At 37.6% G+C, this 18,219-nt stretch overlaps 3 protein-coding genes and 1 pseudogene across 3 annotated transcripts; 2 read left to right on the top strand and 2 right to left on the bottom strand.

Moving 5' to 3' along the window:
* Positions 1 to 754: 754 nt before the first annotated feature.
* Positions 755 to 2,378, bottom strand: LOC106425733 (uncharacterized protein At5g23160-like). Its single transcript, XM_013866443.3, has 2 exons — positions 1,509 to 2,378; positions 755 to 1,318 (listed from the first exon to the last, which is right to left on the bottom strand). Exons 1-2 carry the CDS (start codon positions 1,845 to 1,847, stop codon positions 905 to 907), a joined length of 753 nt encoding a protein of 250 aa, XP_013721897.1. The 5' UTR covers positions 1,848 to 2,378; the 3' UTR covers positions 755 to 904.
* Positions 2,379 to 2,862: 484 nt separating this feature from the next.
* LOC106404620 (cytochrome P450 86B1-like) lies at positions 2,863 to 10,430 on the bottom strand. The gene is made up of 2 exons (XM_013845332.3): positions 8,928 to 10,430; positions 2,863 to 3,515 (listed from the first exon to the last, which is right to left on the bottom strand). Exons 1-2 carry the CDS (start codon positions 10,170 to 10,172, stop codon positions 3,093 to 3,095), a joined length of 1,668 nt encoding a protein of 555 aa, XP_013700786.2. The 5' UTR covers positions 10,173 to 10,430; the 3' UTR covers positions 2,863 to 3,092.
* A 405-nt stretch (positions 10,431 to 10,835) lies between these two features.
* LOC111203257 lies at positions 10,836 to 12,765 on the top strand (annotated as a pseudogene).
* A 1,051-nt stretch (positions 12,766 to 13,816) lies between these two features.
* Positions 13,817 to 18,107, top strand: LOC106404631 (serine carboxypeptidase-like 34). The gene is made up of 9 exons (XM_048746690.1): positions 13,817 to 14,490; positions 16,023 to 16,133; positions 16,223 to 16,318; positions 16,407 to 16,499; positions 16,587 to 16,675; positions 16,768 to 17,085; positions 17,276 to 17,412; positions 17,571 to 17,663; positions 17,757 to 18,107. Exons 1-9 carry the CDS (start codon positions 14,175 to 14,177, stop codon positions 18,013 to 18,015), a joined length of 1,512 nt encoding a protein of 503 aa, XP_048602647.1. The 5' UTR covers positions 13,817 to 14,174; the 3' UTR covers positions 18,016 to 18,107.
* Positions 18,108 to 18,219: the final 112 nt, after the last annotated feature.

The following is an 18,219-nucleotide window of genomic DNA, read 5'->3' as shown; positions in this document are numbered from 1 at the left end:
AGTTAATCAATATTAACTTTGTGCAATTATAAAAAAATATAAATGTAAGATAACCGAGTTTTGCATATGGTTAATAGTTTGGTTTAATATGTTTTACTAAAACTTTCTTTTGTCTTAGTTCCAATTGGTGAAAAATTACATAGCAAAACACATAATTCAAAGGCATAGTTTATATGAACAAGATAATAATTTAAATCAAAATAATTAAAAAGTATTACATTTATTGTCACTTAATGTTTCACTTCATATAACTATTTTATTAAATAAAAAATTCTTTCTATTTTTCTTATTTTTGCCAAATATATAGAAAGAGTTTCCTTTTTAATCTATTTGCAAAATCAGTTAAGTATGGACATTCGGATACTCATTGAGGTACAAGTTGTTTCTTTCGGGATTAATTTTTTTGGATTTTTAAATTAGGCGCCACTTGGATATTATAAATTTATGTATGATGCTTGAGTTGGATCCTCTCGGGTCTGAATGATTTTGATTTTGATGTGTAGAAATATAAAAATATTTAATTAACCAATGTATCTGAAAAGAGTGTATATTTGTACCAAAAATAATCTTATTACCCGATTCAATCCAAATATTTTGAATACAATTAGTTATACGACGACACATCTTAAATATATAACACTAATGATAAAATAACGAATAATTTATAAAACCGTAAAAATTAACACCCGCACGGGCGTGCGGGTCAATCTCTAGTTTATAGTTATACTATGAAACAGAAAGAGAACAATATATAGACAAATGTATATATAAATGTGCGTGCATGCATGATGAATGAGTAATAACAGTGGTTATGGCATGTACAAAACAATGAATAAACGGAAATTACAACTAAGGGAAAGCAATTAATAAATAAACCAAAATTAGAAAAGATATCAAAACGTGGTCACATCAAAACGCGACGTTGCTGCCGTACCAAAAATCCGTCCAAAACGATTTTTTTCTTATAAGCCGCAGAGTTCAAATCCAAAACATCTTTGCCTTCAGCTTTACCGCCACCAACGCGTTTGCGTTTGAGACGAGGGAGAAAGTAACACCAAGTACATGTACAAAGAACCGCACACAAACGTCCCCACATCAACATGATCATTAGCGTTAGCATTATGATTGATATCCCAATCACCGGGTCAACCCACGATGCTTTTCTGACCCGAGAATTCTTCTCCCGCTTTGGCCCGGACCTGACAGGTTTAGTCGGTTCGAGTTTCCCGACACGAACTGATGCCTGTTCGCAACACATGTCGTATCCTGATAAAGTCAACGGTTCCGGGTTTATGTCTCTTTGCTGACTCGTGTTTTTCTGTGAAATGTGAAAAAAACTTGTCAACTTCTTTGGGACACAACATAATAACAATGTTTTTTAAAAAAGTGACAAAATGTTTTTAAAAAAATTGTGGTTTATTTTTTTTAAATCAGGAATATAATAATAAGAAAAAAAAATTATTTTGTTTTGGGAAAGAAAATAAAAAAGAAAGTAATGAATAAATTACCTCTTTCGTTTCATGTTGTCCAACGGCAGTTATGTTCTTCGGATCAGTAACTTGACGTATCACCCGAAACAGGTTTTGCTTATCATCTTCAATAGTCAAGTTATGTTTCTTCGTCTCACAAATCGTCGTCGTTGTGATCTCGCAGTTTTTCACACGGAATGCTGTCGCTCGAGAAAACCAACGACTCCTTGTTTTCTTCTTCTTCTCTTGACCGCCGGCGCCGTCGTCTAGCATTTGTTTGTGAGAGTGTATTTTCCGGGAAATACCGAAGCAGCGAAGAAGATAAGACGACGAAGAAGAGCATGTCTTCTCTCTGGCTTTCCTCTCCGGTTTGCCCATTGAAGTTGAGTCGAAGGATTGAGAAATGAAATATTTGTAATGTAAGGGTTGGTGATGATTCTGAACAGTTGGAATTATCTGATTTGTTTTATTATTTATTAGAACAGATTGTGTTTGTGTTCGCACGCTTTCGATAATGCGATGAATGTATATTCATTTAACATGCTTCCAAGTATTAAGATCGTGCAGCCTTAGGAGTTGAATAGACTATGTGTATCTTCTTATGACCATCGTGTTTTGTAGGCAGTAGTGTAACTTATTTTGTTTCACAAAAACATAGAAGTTTTATAATTGGAATGTAACGTTAATATTTTGTTACTAGTCTACCAATTTATGAATGATTGTTGTACTACTGATGTCCAATCATTTTTAATAATTAGAACTTATATATCCTGGTAAATTTCAGATGATATATTCCATAATTAAACTAATGACAACTGAAATTAAGAAATTGAAAATAAATCCTAAAGTTTGACGACGTTTTAGATTACGTTCGATCTGATAGCTTTACAGATTAGTTATGGTCGTGTCCACGCTTCTACATCGCCAGAGTTTCGCATGCTGTCTTCTTTTTTTTTTGCCTAATTTTTTTTAAATTCATTAATTCAAATGCTGTCTTCTTTTCTCTCTTTTATTATTACTCCATGTTTCATATTGACTTTTCTTTGATAAATTTCTAGACAGCTTAGTATTGATTCAACCAAATTTACAGTTTTCTATATTAAATGCTAAATTTATGTAAAACCTTTTATAAATAAATAAATAAAGTTTATGTAAACATATCTAAAAGCTATATCGATCAATATGTTAAAGCTATACTCATCCATCACTTTATTTTTCAGAATAAAGTTAGGATAGTTTTCACCAAAAACCGTTTAGTTTCTTAACGATTTTGTTTGCCGAAGAAGAACAGTTTGTTAATAAAAATATTGATTATAATATGTTAGTATACCTAATAAAATTTTCTTGTACTCATAAAAATAGATTAAAATTCTAAGTAATAAATTTATTACTATGATATTACAAGCCCTACCAACTGTTTTTCCTAGCAATAAAATGGTTACCAACCATAACAACCTCTTTCCTCATTTCCAAACGCTAAAACCCAAATAGACTATACACATCATCGAATTACCAAATTGAAAACAAAGAAAAATAGCTTAAAATTCAAATGATCCAAAAATAAGTAAACAATCTTCTTATGGTCACCATCTTAACTAATTAACAAATCTCAAACATTAAACACTAAATAATATTACCATCATCAATAGTCTTGGCATAGTATTGATCAATCTCGGAGACACTCCTGTTGATCAAATTCACCATCAAGCCATGTTTCATGTACATTGTAAGAGCTAACTTCGGTTCCACTTTATGACCCTCCACCACCTTCACCTTGTACCGGTAAACTATTGCAGCTGCAGTAGATTTCATCTGATAATAAGCAAAATCTTTGCCTAGACAAAGGCGTGGACCGCCATTAAAGGCCGTGAACTTATATGCCGACTCACTCATAAACCGCCCATCTCTTAGCCACCTCTCTGGCCTAAACTCACGACAATCTTTTCCCCAAATAGCTTCCATACGACCCATAGCGTAAATTGCGTATATAACTTTTTCTCCTTTCTTTAAAATTGTTCCATCAGGAAATACATCATCTTCTTGGACCTGAATAATAATAGTAACAAATAAATTAATTTCAGCTACTCTATAGTAACCTCGCGCACGGGTGATAGGTACTTTAGCATCATGTACATTTAATATGAACGAGTTGGTAGTTAGGTTTCATGGGGAAACAGCAAAACATAACATTCTTGTGTGTGACCAAGAAGTCAAACATGTAGTTTTTCATTTCTTCTATGAATAAATGATTTAAAGATACCTGCATATTTAATTAGTTGTCTTCCCAATAATTTCATAATAACTATAGGTTACTGATTAGGTAACCATAAGTAACCAAACATGATAGCATATTAAAGTTTTTGGGTCATCCAATGTGTTATTTGATAAAGCTCCGTGATCGGAGATGATTCATTAGATGAATATTTATAGGATACAATGAGTAGGGTTTCCTATGAGTTATGGTATTTACCATATATAGACATATACAATATTCTACCGAATATCTATTCTAACACCCCCCCTCAGTCCGAGCTGGAGACTTGCGGATGCTCAGACTGGATCGGAACTCTTCAAATAAAGAGGTTGGGAGACCTTTGGTGAAGATGTCTGCATACTGCCGAGAGGAGGGGACGTGAATGACTTTAACATGACCCATTGCCACCTTTTCTCTAACGAAATGAATATCTATCTCAACGTGTTTAGTGCGTTGGTGCTGGACGGGGTTTGTGGACAGGTAGACTGCACTTACATTGTCGCAGAAAACGATAGAGGCTTTGGTGAATGGCAAGCGCATTTCAAGGAACAGGTTGCGGAGCCAAGTGAGCTCGGCGACTGCATTTGCAACGCCTCTGTATTCGGCCTCAGCGCTTGATCTTGAGACGGTGGGTTGTCTTTTGGAAGACCAGGAGACGAGGTTGTTGCCAAGGAAGACGCAGAAGCCTGAAGTTGAGCGACGTGTTGTAGGGCATCCTGCCCAGTCAGCATCAGAGTATGCTATGAGGTCCAGCGGTGAATTCTTGTAGAGTTGGAGGCCGTGGCTTATTGATCCTTTCATGTAGCGCAAGATGCGCTTGATGGCTTGGAGATGAGGCTCGCGTGGATCATGCATAAAGAGACAGACCTGTTGCACCGCATAAGAGATGTCGGGGCGAGTAAAAGTCAGGTACTGAAGCGCGCCTGCGAGTGATCTGTAGAGAGTCGGGTCAGCAACAGGGGGACCATCATCCTCAGCTAATTTAGACTTGGTATCAACGGGCGTTAGACAAGGATTGCAGTTTGTCATGTTGGCTCGTTGTAAGATATCAGCTGCATAGTTTTGTTGGTGGAGAAACAAGCCTTGCGTGTTTCGTGTAACAGAGACTCCAAGGAAATGATGAAGAGGACCTAAGTCTGTCATCTCAAATTCTTTGTGCAGGGCCGTGATGATAGATGATAGAAGAGACTGCGTAGAGGCTGTGAGGGCAATGTCATCGACGTAGAGAAGCAAGTAGGCGATTGCTGGTCCTCGAGAGAATATGAAGAGTGATGAATCAGATGAGCTTTGAATGAAACCTATCCGTTTCGCAAACGTTGCAAACCGATTGTACCATGCCCGTGGAGACTGTTTGAGTCCATAGAGAGATCGGTGGAGAAGACAGACATGATCAGGTTTTGTTTTATCTTGAAATCCGGGTGGTTGATGCATGTAGACTGTTTCCTTGAGATCACCATGAAGGAATGCATTTTTGACATCAAGTTGGTGTAGTGGCCAATTCTTTGTTGTTGCGACTCCAAGTACGGCACGGATTGTTGCAGGCTTGACGACTGGGCTGAAAGTTTCGTCGCAGTCCACCCCTTGCTTTTGCGATTTTCCATTTGCCACCAATCGAGCTTTGTGCCTCACCCTCGTACCTGTTGCATTGAACTTGTGCCTGTACAACCACATACAACGAATCACATTAGCAGACTTAGGCCGTGGTACAAGAGACCACGTTCTAGTTTTAATAAGAGCTCCATGTTCATCTCCCATGGCCGGATTCCAATTTGGATCCTTTGCCGCTTGTATATGGGAAATGGGTAAGGGAGATACAGAGGTAGTGTGAAGGCATAGGCGGGTTTTTGGTTTGACTACACCTAGCCGACTCCGGGTTGTCATGCTATGGGTTCGTTGAGGTTGGGGAGGTACTGAAGGTTGTGTGGGATTTGGCTCAGGTTGTGATTCGGTTGGTGGTTCTGGTGGGGGTTGTGGTTCGGTTGGTGGTGCTGGTGGAGGGTTGGGGTTCGTAGTTGGTTTGATCAAAGGAGGAGGTAACAGAGGCAGAAGAGGTGAGTGGGTTTCAGGTTGCTGCTTCACTTTCTGCTGAGAGAACGGAAAGATATTCTCGTCAAAGATGACATGCCTTGATAGAATGATCTTCTTTGTGTGCATGTCAAGGCAACGGTAGCCTCGATGATCAGTAGGGTAGCCCAGAAACACACACTTTGTTGATCTTGGTGCAAGCTTGTGTGGTGATGTAGGTAGGAGATTTGGGTAGCAAAGTGATCCAAAAACGCGGAGGTGAGTGTACTGAGGCGGATGCTTGAACAGTCTTGTGTATGGAATCTCACCGTTGATCGCCGCAGATGGTAAGATGTTGAGAAGATAGGCTGCAGTGTGTAAAGCTTCGACCCAGTACGTCAGCGGCATGTGTGATTGTATCAGGAGTGTGCGCACAAAGTTGTTGAGAGTTCGCAGCATTCTTTCAGCTTTGCCATTTTGCTGTGAAGTGTATGGACATGAGAATCGAAAACGTGTTCCGGTGGTTGCGAAATGGTCCCGGAAGTGTCTGTTATCATATTCTCGTCCATTGTCACACTGCAGTGATCCAATAACACGATGAAACTGAGTGTGGATGTATGCAGAGAAGTGTAAATATCGGCTGAATACTTCACTCTTTTTCTTGAGCGGATACACCCAAACATAGTGACTGTAATCATCAAGAAAAATTAGATAATATGCAGCACCACCAATGCTTGAAACTGGACTTGTCCATAAATCAGAATGCACTAACTCAAAAGGGTTTGTAACAGAAGTTTTAGAGTTGAAAAATGGCATTCGAACATGTTTGCCTAATTGACACGCATGACACAGATTTGTCATGTCGGTCTTATTGAGAGAGATAAAGCCAGAAGATGCAAGAGATGTAAGAGTAGATATGCCCGGGTGACCTAGACGACGGTGCCATAGATTTCCGGGTGATGCAGAGATAGTGAGAGCTTGTGGAGAAGATGCGGGAGCTGTGATGGAATAGAGGGGTCCGGAGCTATCACATCGGAGCAGTCTGGTCTTGGTTTGAAGATCCTTAACACAGAAACCAAACGGGTCAAACTCAATAGAACATAAGTTATCAGTTACAAATCGTCGAACCGAAATTAGGTTCTTGATTATATCAGGACAGACAAGGACGTCATGAAGGTGGAGGGGTCGGGTTGGAGAGGGTATGGTTTTATGGCCGGTGTGGGTAACAAGGGCAGAGGATCCATTACCAACCTTGACAGATGAAAAAGAATTCTTATTAAAAAGAGAACGTAGCATACCTGGCTGAGCCGCAATGTGATTAGTCGCACCGGAGTCCATGTACCAATTGTTATCCATCGGGTCTTGGAGGCTCATTGTGCTGAACGCGTGAGGAAGTGTAGAAGGAACAAAGGAAGAGCTCCCGACCGATGGTGATGGTGACGATTGGTGAATGAAGTGTGCTTCGCTCTGTGGACGTTGAGGAAACGGTCCTAGGACTCCAGTAGATGATGCTGACCCCATGGAGAACTGATTTGGTGATTGTTGGTACGACAGAGGCGCCATGTTGTATTGTGGGTGCTGATACATCTGTGGAGGCCCGTAGCTTGATGGATACATCCACGGTTGTGGAGTATAGTTCCATGGTGGGTATGATGCTTGCTGGTTCATCCACTGGATGTTGTTGCGTCCTCTGCCACGGTTGTGACGGCCACCTCGTCCACGGTTTTTGTTGCCGTAGTTACGACCAGAGTTTTGGTTGTTGTTGTATTGTCCGGGTCGTTCTTGCTGTTGAGTTGAATTGGCGTAGAGAATGTTTGGAGAGGAGGAGTTGGTGCCTTCTTGAGGAGCCGGCTTGACGTGTTTGCTAAGGCGTTTCTCCTCCATTAACAGCATAGATCTGGCTTTGTTGAATGTGGGGAATGGCTGCTGATGTTGAATGACGTTTGTTATGTTGTCAAACTTTTCTGATAAGCCATTCAACATGTGCATCACTAACGCACGATCTGTGACGGGTGAGTCAACATTAGCTAGCAGATCAGACAGCATCTTGAGTTTGTGAGTGTAGGCGGTGACGTCCATATCGCCAATGGTGAGAGTGCGAAGCTCGTTGTCATATTGAATGGATTGAGCTTCTTTGTTATCACGGAACAGGTTCTCTAGTGTGAGCCAGAGGTCACGAGCAGTTACTTTCGCCTTGAGGATGGTGTCAAGGATCTGCTCAGAAACGGTGCCGTAGATCCACATCTTCACGAGACCGTTACGTTCTTTCCACTGTGTGTCTTCTTCCGAAGTGGGGACAGAGGATCCATCCAGGTGTCCAAGGACACCGAAGCTAGTGCAGTGAGTTTCGAATAACTCACGCCATACATTATAGTTCAGCTTCTTCATGTCAAGCTGAATCGGTATGTAAGCCCGGATCTGAGAGATTCCATAAGGCTTGTCTATGGTGGGAGCTACGGCGTTGAGAGACATCTTGCCGTGAGAGAGAAGGTAAAAGAAGATGAAGAGGAAGAGGAGAGAAGAACGTGAGAAAGAAGAAAATGCGGAGAGGATCGAGCGTTGTTTTGCTTAGGGTTTCAGCAGAAAAATTTTAGCTCTGATACCATGTTATTTGATAAAGCTCCGTGATCGGAGATGATTCATTAGATGAATATTTATAGGATACAATGAGTAGGGTTTCCTATGAGTTATGGTATTTACCATATATAGACATATACAATATTCTACCGAATATCTATTCTAACACAATGGCTTTATATACGACCTAATATCAGGAAGTACTAAAAAGAAACAGTAATTAATCAAGCAATTAGTTTTTTTCTTAATTCCGTACTCCCTCCGTATTTAAATATGATATTTTAAATTTTATTTTTGTATTTGAGAGTTGATATTTCAAAATTTTAATTAGTTCTTTTGCTTCTTTTTTTGTCACAAAAAAAGCAAATAAATATAAATGAAAGTCTAAAAACATGAATGATAAGCTTTATTTGAAACCAAATAAAACTTAAAATTTAAAACTACTCCTCATAGATAAAAATATGTATTTAATTTTTGTTAATATGTGTGAAAATCTTAAAATATTATTCTTTCAAATGCAGCGAAAGTATATGTTTCCAATTTTAAACAAAATGGCTTTCTGATAAGCAATCAAATAGTAATTAGGAAGTAAAAACATAGCAGATTTAGGTAAAAGTTAGTACCTCTTTGTGATCAACAGGAACTGAAGGGTATAACCTAAGAGCTTCAGACAAAGCAGCTTGTAGATAATCCATCTTCTTGATCTCTTCTGGTCTGAAAACAGGCTCATAATCTATCTTCCCTCCATTTCCACTATCATCTCTCTGCCTCAAAATCTTACACACCTCCACCATAATCTTCTCTTCCACCTCTGGATTCTTCTCTAGCAACCAGAAGAACCAGCTCAAAGCAACAGAAGAAGTATCTCTCCCAGCAAGTATGAAGTTCACACATATATCACGAAGAAACTTGTCTGAAAAGCTACCTCCCTTCTCATCTCTAAGACCCATAAACACCGTCAAGAGATCAGATCTCTTTGTGGATTCACCTTCAAGAGACAGTTCTTTCTTCCTCGTCCTGATAACTTCCTCAGCAAAATCATCCACACCTTTTATTGACTCCTTTAGCATCTTCTCAGTTCCTAAGTTAAGACACTTCATCAACTTCCACACGCAAGTAGGCATGACGAATCTACAAACCGCAGCTTCTGTCGCGTCCTCAAAGGCTTTAGCAAAGGGTATTACAGGTTTGTCTGGACCAAGACATCCTGGATCGACTCCAAAAGCAATCATGCACACGTTATCAAACGTTAGCCTCAACAACACGTCTTGTAGATCAATAGGAGAAGAGGTTTTGACCGAAGCTTCAAGAACTGGTAAGAGCCTCTTGTGAACAAGCTCATACAAGGAGTGAGTTGTTAGCTGTCTGAACTTAGCTGAATGAAACTCGATGCTTGCGGTTTTCCTCTGCCTCTGCCAAGTCTCGTCATCCGCGTTGAAGATACCGTCTCCTAGAAGGTCTCTAAGGTTGTCTCGGAAGTAAGAGCCTTTAGGGTAGGCAGAGAAACGGTTCTTGAGGAGATGCTCAACGTTTCTTGGGTCGCAAGTAATGGTGCTGTTGAGGCTGCTGAACCAAGGGCCTCTGAAATGGAAAGTTCCGTGTTGACGACGGAGAACATCGGTTAGCCACTCGTAGATGTTTCCTCTGAGGCCAAAAGCTAGAGAAGGAAGCATGCCTAGAAACGGCCACACGGGAAGACCGTAGTGTTTCTTCTGACGCAAGGAATGTATGGCGATAAAGGCGAATAGGGCAAGAAGAAGCTCAAGAACTTGGACGTTTCTGAGGAGAAATAGCTTACGTGAAACAAGAGGCTCGTGGGAGGAGAAAGGGTCACTGAAGGTGAGATAGTAAGAAGAATTGGTACTCATTTTGTGAGAAAGTGATGAAGAGTGGAGAGAGAGGGATGAAGAGAGATTAATAATAACAATGGAGGTGGTGAGTTTAGCTAGTGGGGTGAAGAATATTGCATGAGTTTCTTGTGGCTCTCTCAGGAGAAAATAGGGTTTGATTTGGTGAGCAGAAAGATGTTGTGTCTTTATATTCTTGCGGCTTCTTGATTCTCGTGTGTGTATTACTATTCTTACACTTTAAGAGGGTCTTTTGAGGTCATTGGCTATGTTCTTGGGAATTACAATAGGTCGGATCTTTTTGGGAGGTTTAAATAGAGGAATAAGGTTTTTTTTATGACTCTAAAAATTTTTTTTTTAACGCTGATTTATTGTGATCTTACAATTATGATATAGGAAAGATTACATAGACGATTGTGTTTTAGATTGTGTTTTTTGATTCTTTTGCCAAAAAAAAATAAAAATTGTGTGTTTTGACCAAAACTGTGAACTGGTTTTTGGAAATGATTCTGATGAGAAGTGGTTGATAACGGGTAACCTAAGTTAATCCTCTTATCATATTTAGATCATTGCTTCGTCCACGTTTGTTTCTTTTTGTATTATTTTTTCACGTCAAGTTACCACTTTTTATATTATTATTACGAGAAAGTTGATTAATTTTCTTTTTCAAATATGCCAAATAAAATGAGGGTATCGTCTATAGAAAATAACAATTCTTCATTTTCATTGGGCATTCTTATAGCGTCATTAGTTATGGTTTTCCTGTTCTCGCCATTGGGCTTAATATTTGTTCGATCTTATGAAGTTTCTCTTTTGGTCAGTTGCTGAGAGGCTTCATGGGATCATTGTTAGATCTTAGGGGGATTTGCAGGGTTTTGGTAAAGAGTTCAGACATTGCTGACTGAGATTTTTGGACTTTAGGCTGTTGGAGTTCTTGCCAAGAGTATTTACATTTGCCAAGAACCCAAGGCAGCTCCAATTTGAAGCAGACATTAACAAGCTGTTTATGTATACAAGGTTGGCTCTTTTGTCTCAATAGTTCTTGATTTTGTTTTATTTAACTCTAGCTTATGAAAAAAAATTGTGCGTTAGCTTTAATCGGTTGGGACGAGAAGCTATGGAGACAGATGCAGAGGAGATCATTGAGATGGCTGGTTAAAACCTCCTAGTCTCAGCAGCAGAGACAAATTCAAGAGAACATTCACCACCTAGTTGAAAACTTCTGCTCTTTGATGGGCGGGATCCTTCATCCAGAATTTAGCAAGAACGAGTAAGGACCACAAAACAGCAAGCCCTCTTCCTCCTCGTCAGAGCGGTCTTACTTTCGCCATTGGTGGGGGTAATACTTTTCCAGCTGAAGATAAGCTCCCTAAGTGTTTCAGTTTGTGAGCTTTATAATCTTAACCCATGTAGTCAGTGTCTAGACAACTCAAATAGGTTTATACCGTTTTAAATCGGTTAAAATCAGTTGAAATCGGTCTAACTTAGTTTAAATCAGTCTTAATATGTTGAATCAACCAATAATGTTAGTGCAAATCCATAAATTTATTCAGTTTTTTTTTTGTCGTATATAATTCATCAAAATAAATTTATAACTAAACCCAAAAACTAAAATATCTAATATAAATAAAAATATATAAAATAAATCAAATAATTCCTTAATGTTTAAGCTTCATATACTGCCCTCTAATCGCTAGTCTTCTATAAAATGCTTAGTTACTGTCTAGTGATTTTTTGAACATTGATCTTCACTACTTTCTTCCATATTATTCACACTGATTCTTCTTCTTCTTCTTCAGCACAGTTGTTCCTGAGACAAAGCCTTTGAAACTAGCTGAGGTCTTATAGACATTTACTTGATCAAATGGGCTACACCTCACAAAGACGCTGGTCAAGGCTGTTTCATCAAAAGCCAAGCAGATGCTGGAACGGTCTTAGCCTTTTACCCTGGAGTTATCTACTCTCCTGCCTTCTACAGGTACATTCCAGGGTACCCTAAGGTTGACTCACACAACTCTTATCTCATCACAAGGTACGATGGGACTGTGATAAACGCTCAGCCTTGGGTCTCGGTGGAGAATGTTGAGAACTATGGACTGGTACTTCCTACGCACCCGTGGTTAAAACACACACCAAAATAATAGAAAATGGTTCAGACAGGTTATGGAAAGCGTTGAGCAAGCCACTCCAAGGCTTTTGTAAGGCCAAAGATGTTCTTGAAGAGATTTGGAAGCTTTTGGTTTAAGACAGCAGGTAGCAATGGTTTGGATGCTTCGGTTCTTAAGACATTGGTTTTGGTGGCAACAAGGGAGTTATGTGATGAGGAGCTTCTGCTGAATTACAGGCTGACTAACTCTAAGAGACGACCGGATTAGTGCCGTTAACGAAGAGGAGGATAGGAGAAGATGGAGCTAAACTTCTCCGGTTCTGTTTCTGAGCTTCATCCTCTGTTTCGTACTAATACGACATCGTAGTGTTTGTGTGTTATTGTTCTTTTTAATATGTTTTTGTTGTTAATAATAAAAAGATTATGTCTGAAAACTAACAATATTGTAAGCAAAATTATCTTATCAAAATATTATTCGTCATCAGTAAGTTAAACTTTTTAATTAAATCTTACAAAAAAATTTTTTTTTATAAAAGCATTGTATTATACATAGTAAATTATAACATCCAAATGTCTCTTCACTTCTAAGAGCATCAGTATTGGCTTACATATCCTAAAGAAGTCTATTTATTAGTAGTTTGATTTTTCTTTATTATCATCTTTCACATATTTTTATATTTATTTAAATAATAAAGAAAAATCAAACTACTAATAAATAGACATCTTTCTCTTTTTTACCCTTTTCTATTTTTAATGTGTAGAGACTGGTTGATAAACTGCCACTAATCATGCTCTGATTGTTTAGACAAATATGATATTATGGGTACATACAAGTAGATGCACCTTTTCTTGTAACCACATGTGGATACACCTATATGACGTATATATCACAGAAACTGAATCTTCACCACGCAATCAATGCCGTAACATTCTGTTTTGTAGTATGACAGATATTTTACTTGCACATACATCACAATTCCACAGATTGTAATATAAATATTATGTAGATAGCTTGCTTGTTGCTAGTTTTAAGGGGGAAGAACATGAGAGAAGTAAATATAAGAGTGTTTGGTCAAATCTGTTAATAAGATAATCTTATGAACCGTCACTTTCTTCGCTCTCCTCTGCTTTTTGTTTGGATCCTTCTATTCCAATTCATTGACCAATCACTTCACTATCTCTAGTTTTCTCACATTTTTCTATATTATCTTTTTAGTTTATATCATTCTTAAATTTCCTTACATAAATTGCAGACATATTGCACAAGTTGCATCTGAATGTATAGTATAAACAAAAATATATTAATTGCCCATAAAGGGAAAAACGACTTATAACAAACTTCTATTTATACGATATAATTGCTACTGTCGTATCTTCCTTATTGCCCATTTGGTTCTTTTGTTTGGTAACATGTCTTTATCTTATAATAATGGTGTTAATACGCATGAATAATTATAAAATTTCAAGTGAAAACGGTTATAAAATAGAAGGCGCAAGTTGCATGTGCAGATATTTTACCTCTAGCTAGTGTAAACAAAAAGAGAAACGCCTATAAAAAAGGAAACTTAATTTGTAACAAACCTATTATCAAAAACAAATTGTAACAAACCTTTCTATTTATATATAAGAAGTGCTAATATTATTATTATTTATAGTATTATTATAAACTGGAAAGATAAAATTTCATTTTCCTTACTTTTTGAGATTTTGATTTTTCTTTTCGTATGTCTTATCTTATGGAAATGGTTACCATCCAGTGAGTCTACAGAGTGTTCTTATCTGTCTTTGAAATCATTCTCTTTCTCTCTCACTCTCACCACATTATATAAGCTTGCGCAGTCACTTCACAATTCACAGGAAACATTATATTCGACTTTATATGATTTGAGCACAAACATTAATAAAGTAAAAAAAAAATGAGAATTTCTCATCATGTTGTGCATTCTGTTCTTGTCCTATTTCTTGTGTCCTGTCTTCTTGGCTCGTCATTAGCAGCAAAGCTCTGTAGCGACGATGACAAGGACGGCGACAATGGTTGTTTCCGGTCTAGGGTTTTGGCAGCGCAACGAGCTGATCTAGTGAAGGAGCTTCCGGGACAGCCTCCGGTGAAATTTCGGCAATACGCCGGTTATGTAACGGTGAATGAGACACATGGACGAGCATTATTCTATTGGTTCTTTGAAGCCACTCATAATCCAAACAAAAAACCTCTTCTTCTTTGGCTCAATGGAGGTAAGACTAATTCACATCCACTCGTTTTTTTGGATTCTTTCTGTAGGAGTCTCGGTCTCACGGCTGTATTAGTAAATTGTCGGCGTAAAAAACTTGTGATGAAAGGATAGTTTTATTATTAAAACCCCAAAAAGGTAAAAAAAAAAATTCACTATATGTGTATCATGCTTCTTGTGCATTTCATCTACTTGCACCCTTTCGAGTTGAATTATGATTTTGAATTTAGAAACTTTCAGACCTTTTTCACGGTAATGAGTTTCCTGGACCAGACTAAAACCCCACCCACAAAAGTAAACACGCTGGGGCATCTAAACATCACTACATTGTGATTTCATTAATTGAAAGTTAATCTATGCATGATAGTGATCATCATATTTTGAAATTGAAAGGAAACTATATATTGGATTATTAGCTTGATCACATTGTTTTGTTTGAAGGGAGCACATATACATGTGTATCGTATTATTTGTATGTAGAATAATATGGCTTAGGTAAACTGAATGTGGACTAAAACATGATGGTAATTAATTAAATAAGATTTGTATGTACTGTCACTGTGGTCCTTTAAATTTGTATGCATGGAGACAAAAGGTAACTGAGAGGGAATATTAGGTGAAGCTTCTTAACAGTAATATTATTCACGATATCAAAATCAATGAAACATATGTGGTTAATTATTATCATGACGATCATGATGAGTATTGGTTGTGTTGGTTCAACTTTAATTTGGAAGCTTGCAATGATTCCACATGCTTGTTAGTTGTTACAAGATCCAATATGATATTCTCTTTATACACTTTTAGTCTCATTTGTATATCTTACTATTAATTAAAAACTGGTTGAAAATATATAGGTATTAATTTATAGATGGAATAAGAAAGCGTTTAATGCATTATAAAATAAGTGTTTTGTGTACCATAACATGTTTTATGGTGAAAGAACGTTAGATAATTAGCATTGATCTTTTGGATTTTGTTTTGGCTTCGAACTCTTATATATAGATATTGGATTCATATGCATGTGATGGATGTAATATTTATGTCGATCGACGTCATATATACAACTCCATATATTTTGGCTTTTGTAGGCTCCCGTGGGCTCATGCGCCCTTTACTTTAATATTAAGACACAGTAGTTTTTGACACAAAAAGTTATGTATCTACTATAAGATTACTACTACCTATAAAAAGTCAATTACATGAAACTTATACTGTTCATTTCGTTATGATTCGAAACATTACACATGGTCCATGCACGTATGCACGCCCTAAAAGTTCCTCAATATTTTTGTATTTGTGTGTTTATTATTACAAGAAACAAACCCCTTAAACTAGATGGACCCGACGCGATAATACTGAACAGAAAGTAATAAAGTGAAAGAGTAGGCCAAGATATATAGCTTAAGTTTTGAAAGTTCAAAACATCCAAAATAGTACATAGTAATCAAATAGTTAATAGTATATATATTTTTTTGTAACTGGCTTTCAGTTAATATTATATTGAGATGGATTCAATGGTAAAAATTTAAATAGGACCGGGATGTTCATCGGTCGGATTTGGAGCATCAGAAGAACTCGGACCATTCTTCCCTCAAAACTCAACTCAACCTAATCTCAGGCTAAACCCATATAGCTGGAACAAAGGTATAGATGTCTACAACTTTTTCAATATATATTCAACTCTATATTTCATCATTGCAATTAAAATAATACTTTTGAAATATAATATGTAGCGGCAAATTTATTGTTCTTGGAATCGCCGGTAGGAGTTGGATTCTCCTACTCTAACACAAGCCGTGATATAAGTCAACTCGGCGACACCGTCACAGGTTCTATTATACTTATATAACATGACTCTACTAATGAAAATTGTAAAAAAAATTGTAAGTACATTAAAATTATGTATAATTTAACCAGCTAGCGACTCGTACAACTTCCTCGTCAATTGGTTCAAGAGATTCCCTCAGTACAAGTCTCGCGACTTTTACATCGCCGGAGAAAGCTATGCCGGTAAATATTAATTAAAGTGATTAAAACAAATATAAATAAGTTCATATAATTTTTGTTTGTAACGTATATTTGCATGAAATTAATTAGGCCATTACGTTCCTCAACTTTCGGAGCTCATCTACAATCAAAACAAGATTGCACCAAAGAAAGATTTCATTAACCTCAAGGGTCTAATGGTCAGATATTTTCTTTAATCAATCATTAATCACTAGCTACAGTTTACTATTTGACTAAGGTCATGATAACATTGACTTTTATATATGTGCAGATAGGAAATGCATTGTTGGACGATGAAACTGATCAAAAAGGGATGATAGATTATGCCTACGATCACGCAGTGATATCAGATGGATTGTACCAGAGAGTGAATGAACACTGCGACTTCAGACTAGCGCATATGTCCAAGGAATGTGATGGAGCTTTAGATGAGTATTTTGATGTATACAAGATTCTTGACATGTACAGTCTCTATTCTCCGAGGTGTGTTCCTACCACCGAGAACTCCTCCATTTCACATTCTGTCGCCGGAAGCCGCCACCTTCCTGCTGCTCGAGGCATCTTTCGGCCCCGTCTCGTCTCCAACAATGTAAGTATATATTTTATTTTCACTCATAATTTGTAGCGGATTGCATGTTAAGTTAGATGAATTTCTAACCTAAAACTGTTATAAGTTGATTTACTGATCTTGTTTATATATTAGTTAATATCATTTCCAGTTTCCCATGTGGGATCTTTGTCCCTAACTTGAGTGGTACATACAATTGAATGATATACAGGAGGGATGGCGGAAGATGGCGGCCGGGTACGATCCATGTGCATCAGACTATACAGAAAAGTATATGAACAGGAGAGATGTTCAAGAGGCACTTCATGCTAATGTCACCAACCTCTCTTACCCTTGGACTCATTGCAGGTATTATCATGATGTTCAAACATGTTTCCGGTTAAGTTCCATATGTTTCATATTTTAATTATAATGAAAATAGAAATCTACCGTATATGGTTCTAGTTATATGATACTTATTGTTCGATCTTATAAACCAATATGCATGGTTATAACTATATGTGCAGCGATCATATCTCGTTTTGGGCTGACGCTCCCGCTTCCATGCTTCCTACCTTGAGAACACTTGTTTCAGCCGGATTACGAGTATGGGTTTTCAGGTACATAACACTTGCTCCTTGATAGTGGTCTTTTTATGTATGAATATTTACGGAAAATTGGCGATAACTAGTTTTAAATATTTGGTGAAAAAGTGGGGATACAGATGGAAGAATCCCAGTGACCGCAACCAGATACTCATTAAAGAAGCTTGGTCTTAAGACCGTCCAAGACTGGACACCTTGGTACACCAATAAACAACAGGTTGGCGGGTGGACGGTGGAGTACGATGGGCTAATGTTTGTGACTGTGAGAGGAGCGGGACACCAAGTTCCGACTTTCAAACCTAGAGAGGCTCTTCAGCTTGTTCACCATTTTCTTGCTAACAAGAAACTTCCTACGTTTCCCTTTTGATTATTTCTCTACTACTCCAGATTATTTTATAATTGTTCAGAAAATTAATAAACCGATTTAAGCAAATACAAATGCCATTAATTAGACTTGTATATAAGGCTTATCTCGCTTTACTTCTTTGTTACAATAACCGCAGGAACTCTTAAATGATTCTTTCACAAAAACCAAGAACTATTTCACAACTAGCTAGTTTATATACAAAAT

Source organism: Brassica napus, chromosome A2 (genome assembly GCF_020379485.1).
Source record: "Brassica napus cultivar Da-Ae chromosome A2, Da-Ae, whole genome shotgun sequence".
Classification (NCBI taxonomy): domain Eukaryota; kingdom Viridiplantae; phylum Streptophyta; class Magnoliopsida; order Brassicales; family Brassicaceae; genus Brassica; species Brassica napus.
This window is presented reverse-complemented; position numbering and strand designations above follow the sequence as displayed.

What these genes read in the sequence shown, in the direction of transcription:
- LOC106425733 (XM_013866443.3), bottom strand. Translation starts at nt 1,847, where the DNA reads ATGGGCAAACCGGAGAGGAAAGCCAGAGAGAAGACATGCTCTTCTTCG. An exon ending in GACAACATGAAACGAAAGAG is followed by an intron (nt 1,319 to 1,508) that starts GTAATTTATTCA and finishes CACATTTCACAG; the next exon opens with AAAAACACGAGTCAGCAAAG.
- LOC106404620 (XM_013845332.3), bottom strand. Translation starts at nt 10,172, where the DNA reads ATGAGTACCAATTCTTCTTACTATCTCACCTTCAGTGACCCTTTCTCC. An exon ending in TTCCTGTTGATCACAAAGAG is followed by an intron (nt 3,516 to 8,927) that starts GTACTAACTTTT and finishes ATTATTATTCAG; the next exon opens with GTCCAAGAAGATGATGTATT.
- LOC106404631 (XM_048746690.1), top strand. Translation starts at nt 14,175, where the DNA reads ATGAGAATTTCTCATCATGTTGTGCATTCTGTTCTTGTCCTATTTCTT. An exon ending in ACTCGGCGACACCGTCACAG is followed by an intron (nt 16,319 to 16,406) that starts GTTCTATTATAC and finishes TAATTTAACCAG; the next exon opens with CTAGCGACTCGTACAACTTC. An exon ending in CGCCGGAGAAAGCTATGCCG is followed by an intron (nt 16,500 to 16,586) that starts GTAAATATTAAT and finishes GAAATTAATTAG; the next exon opens with GCCATTACGTTCCTCAACTT.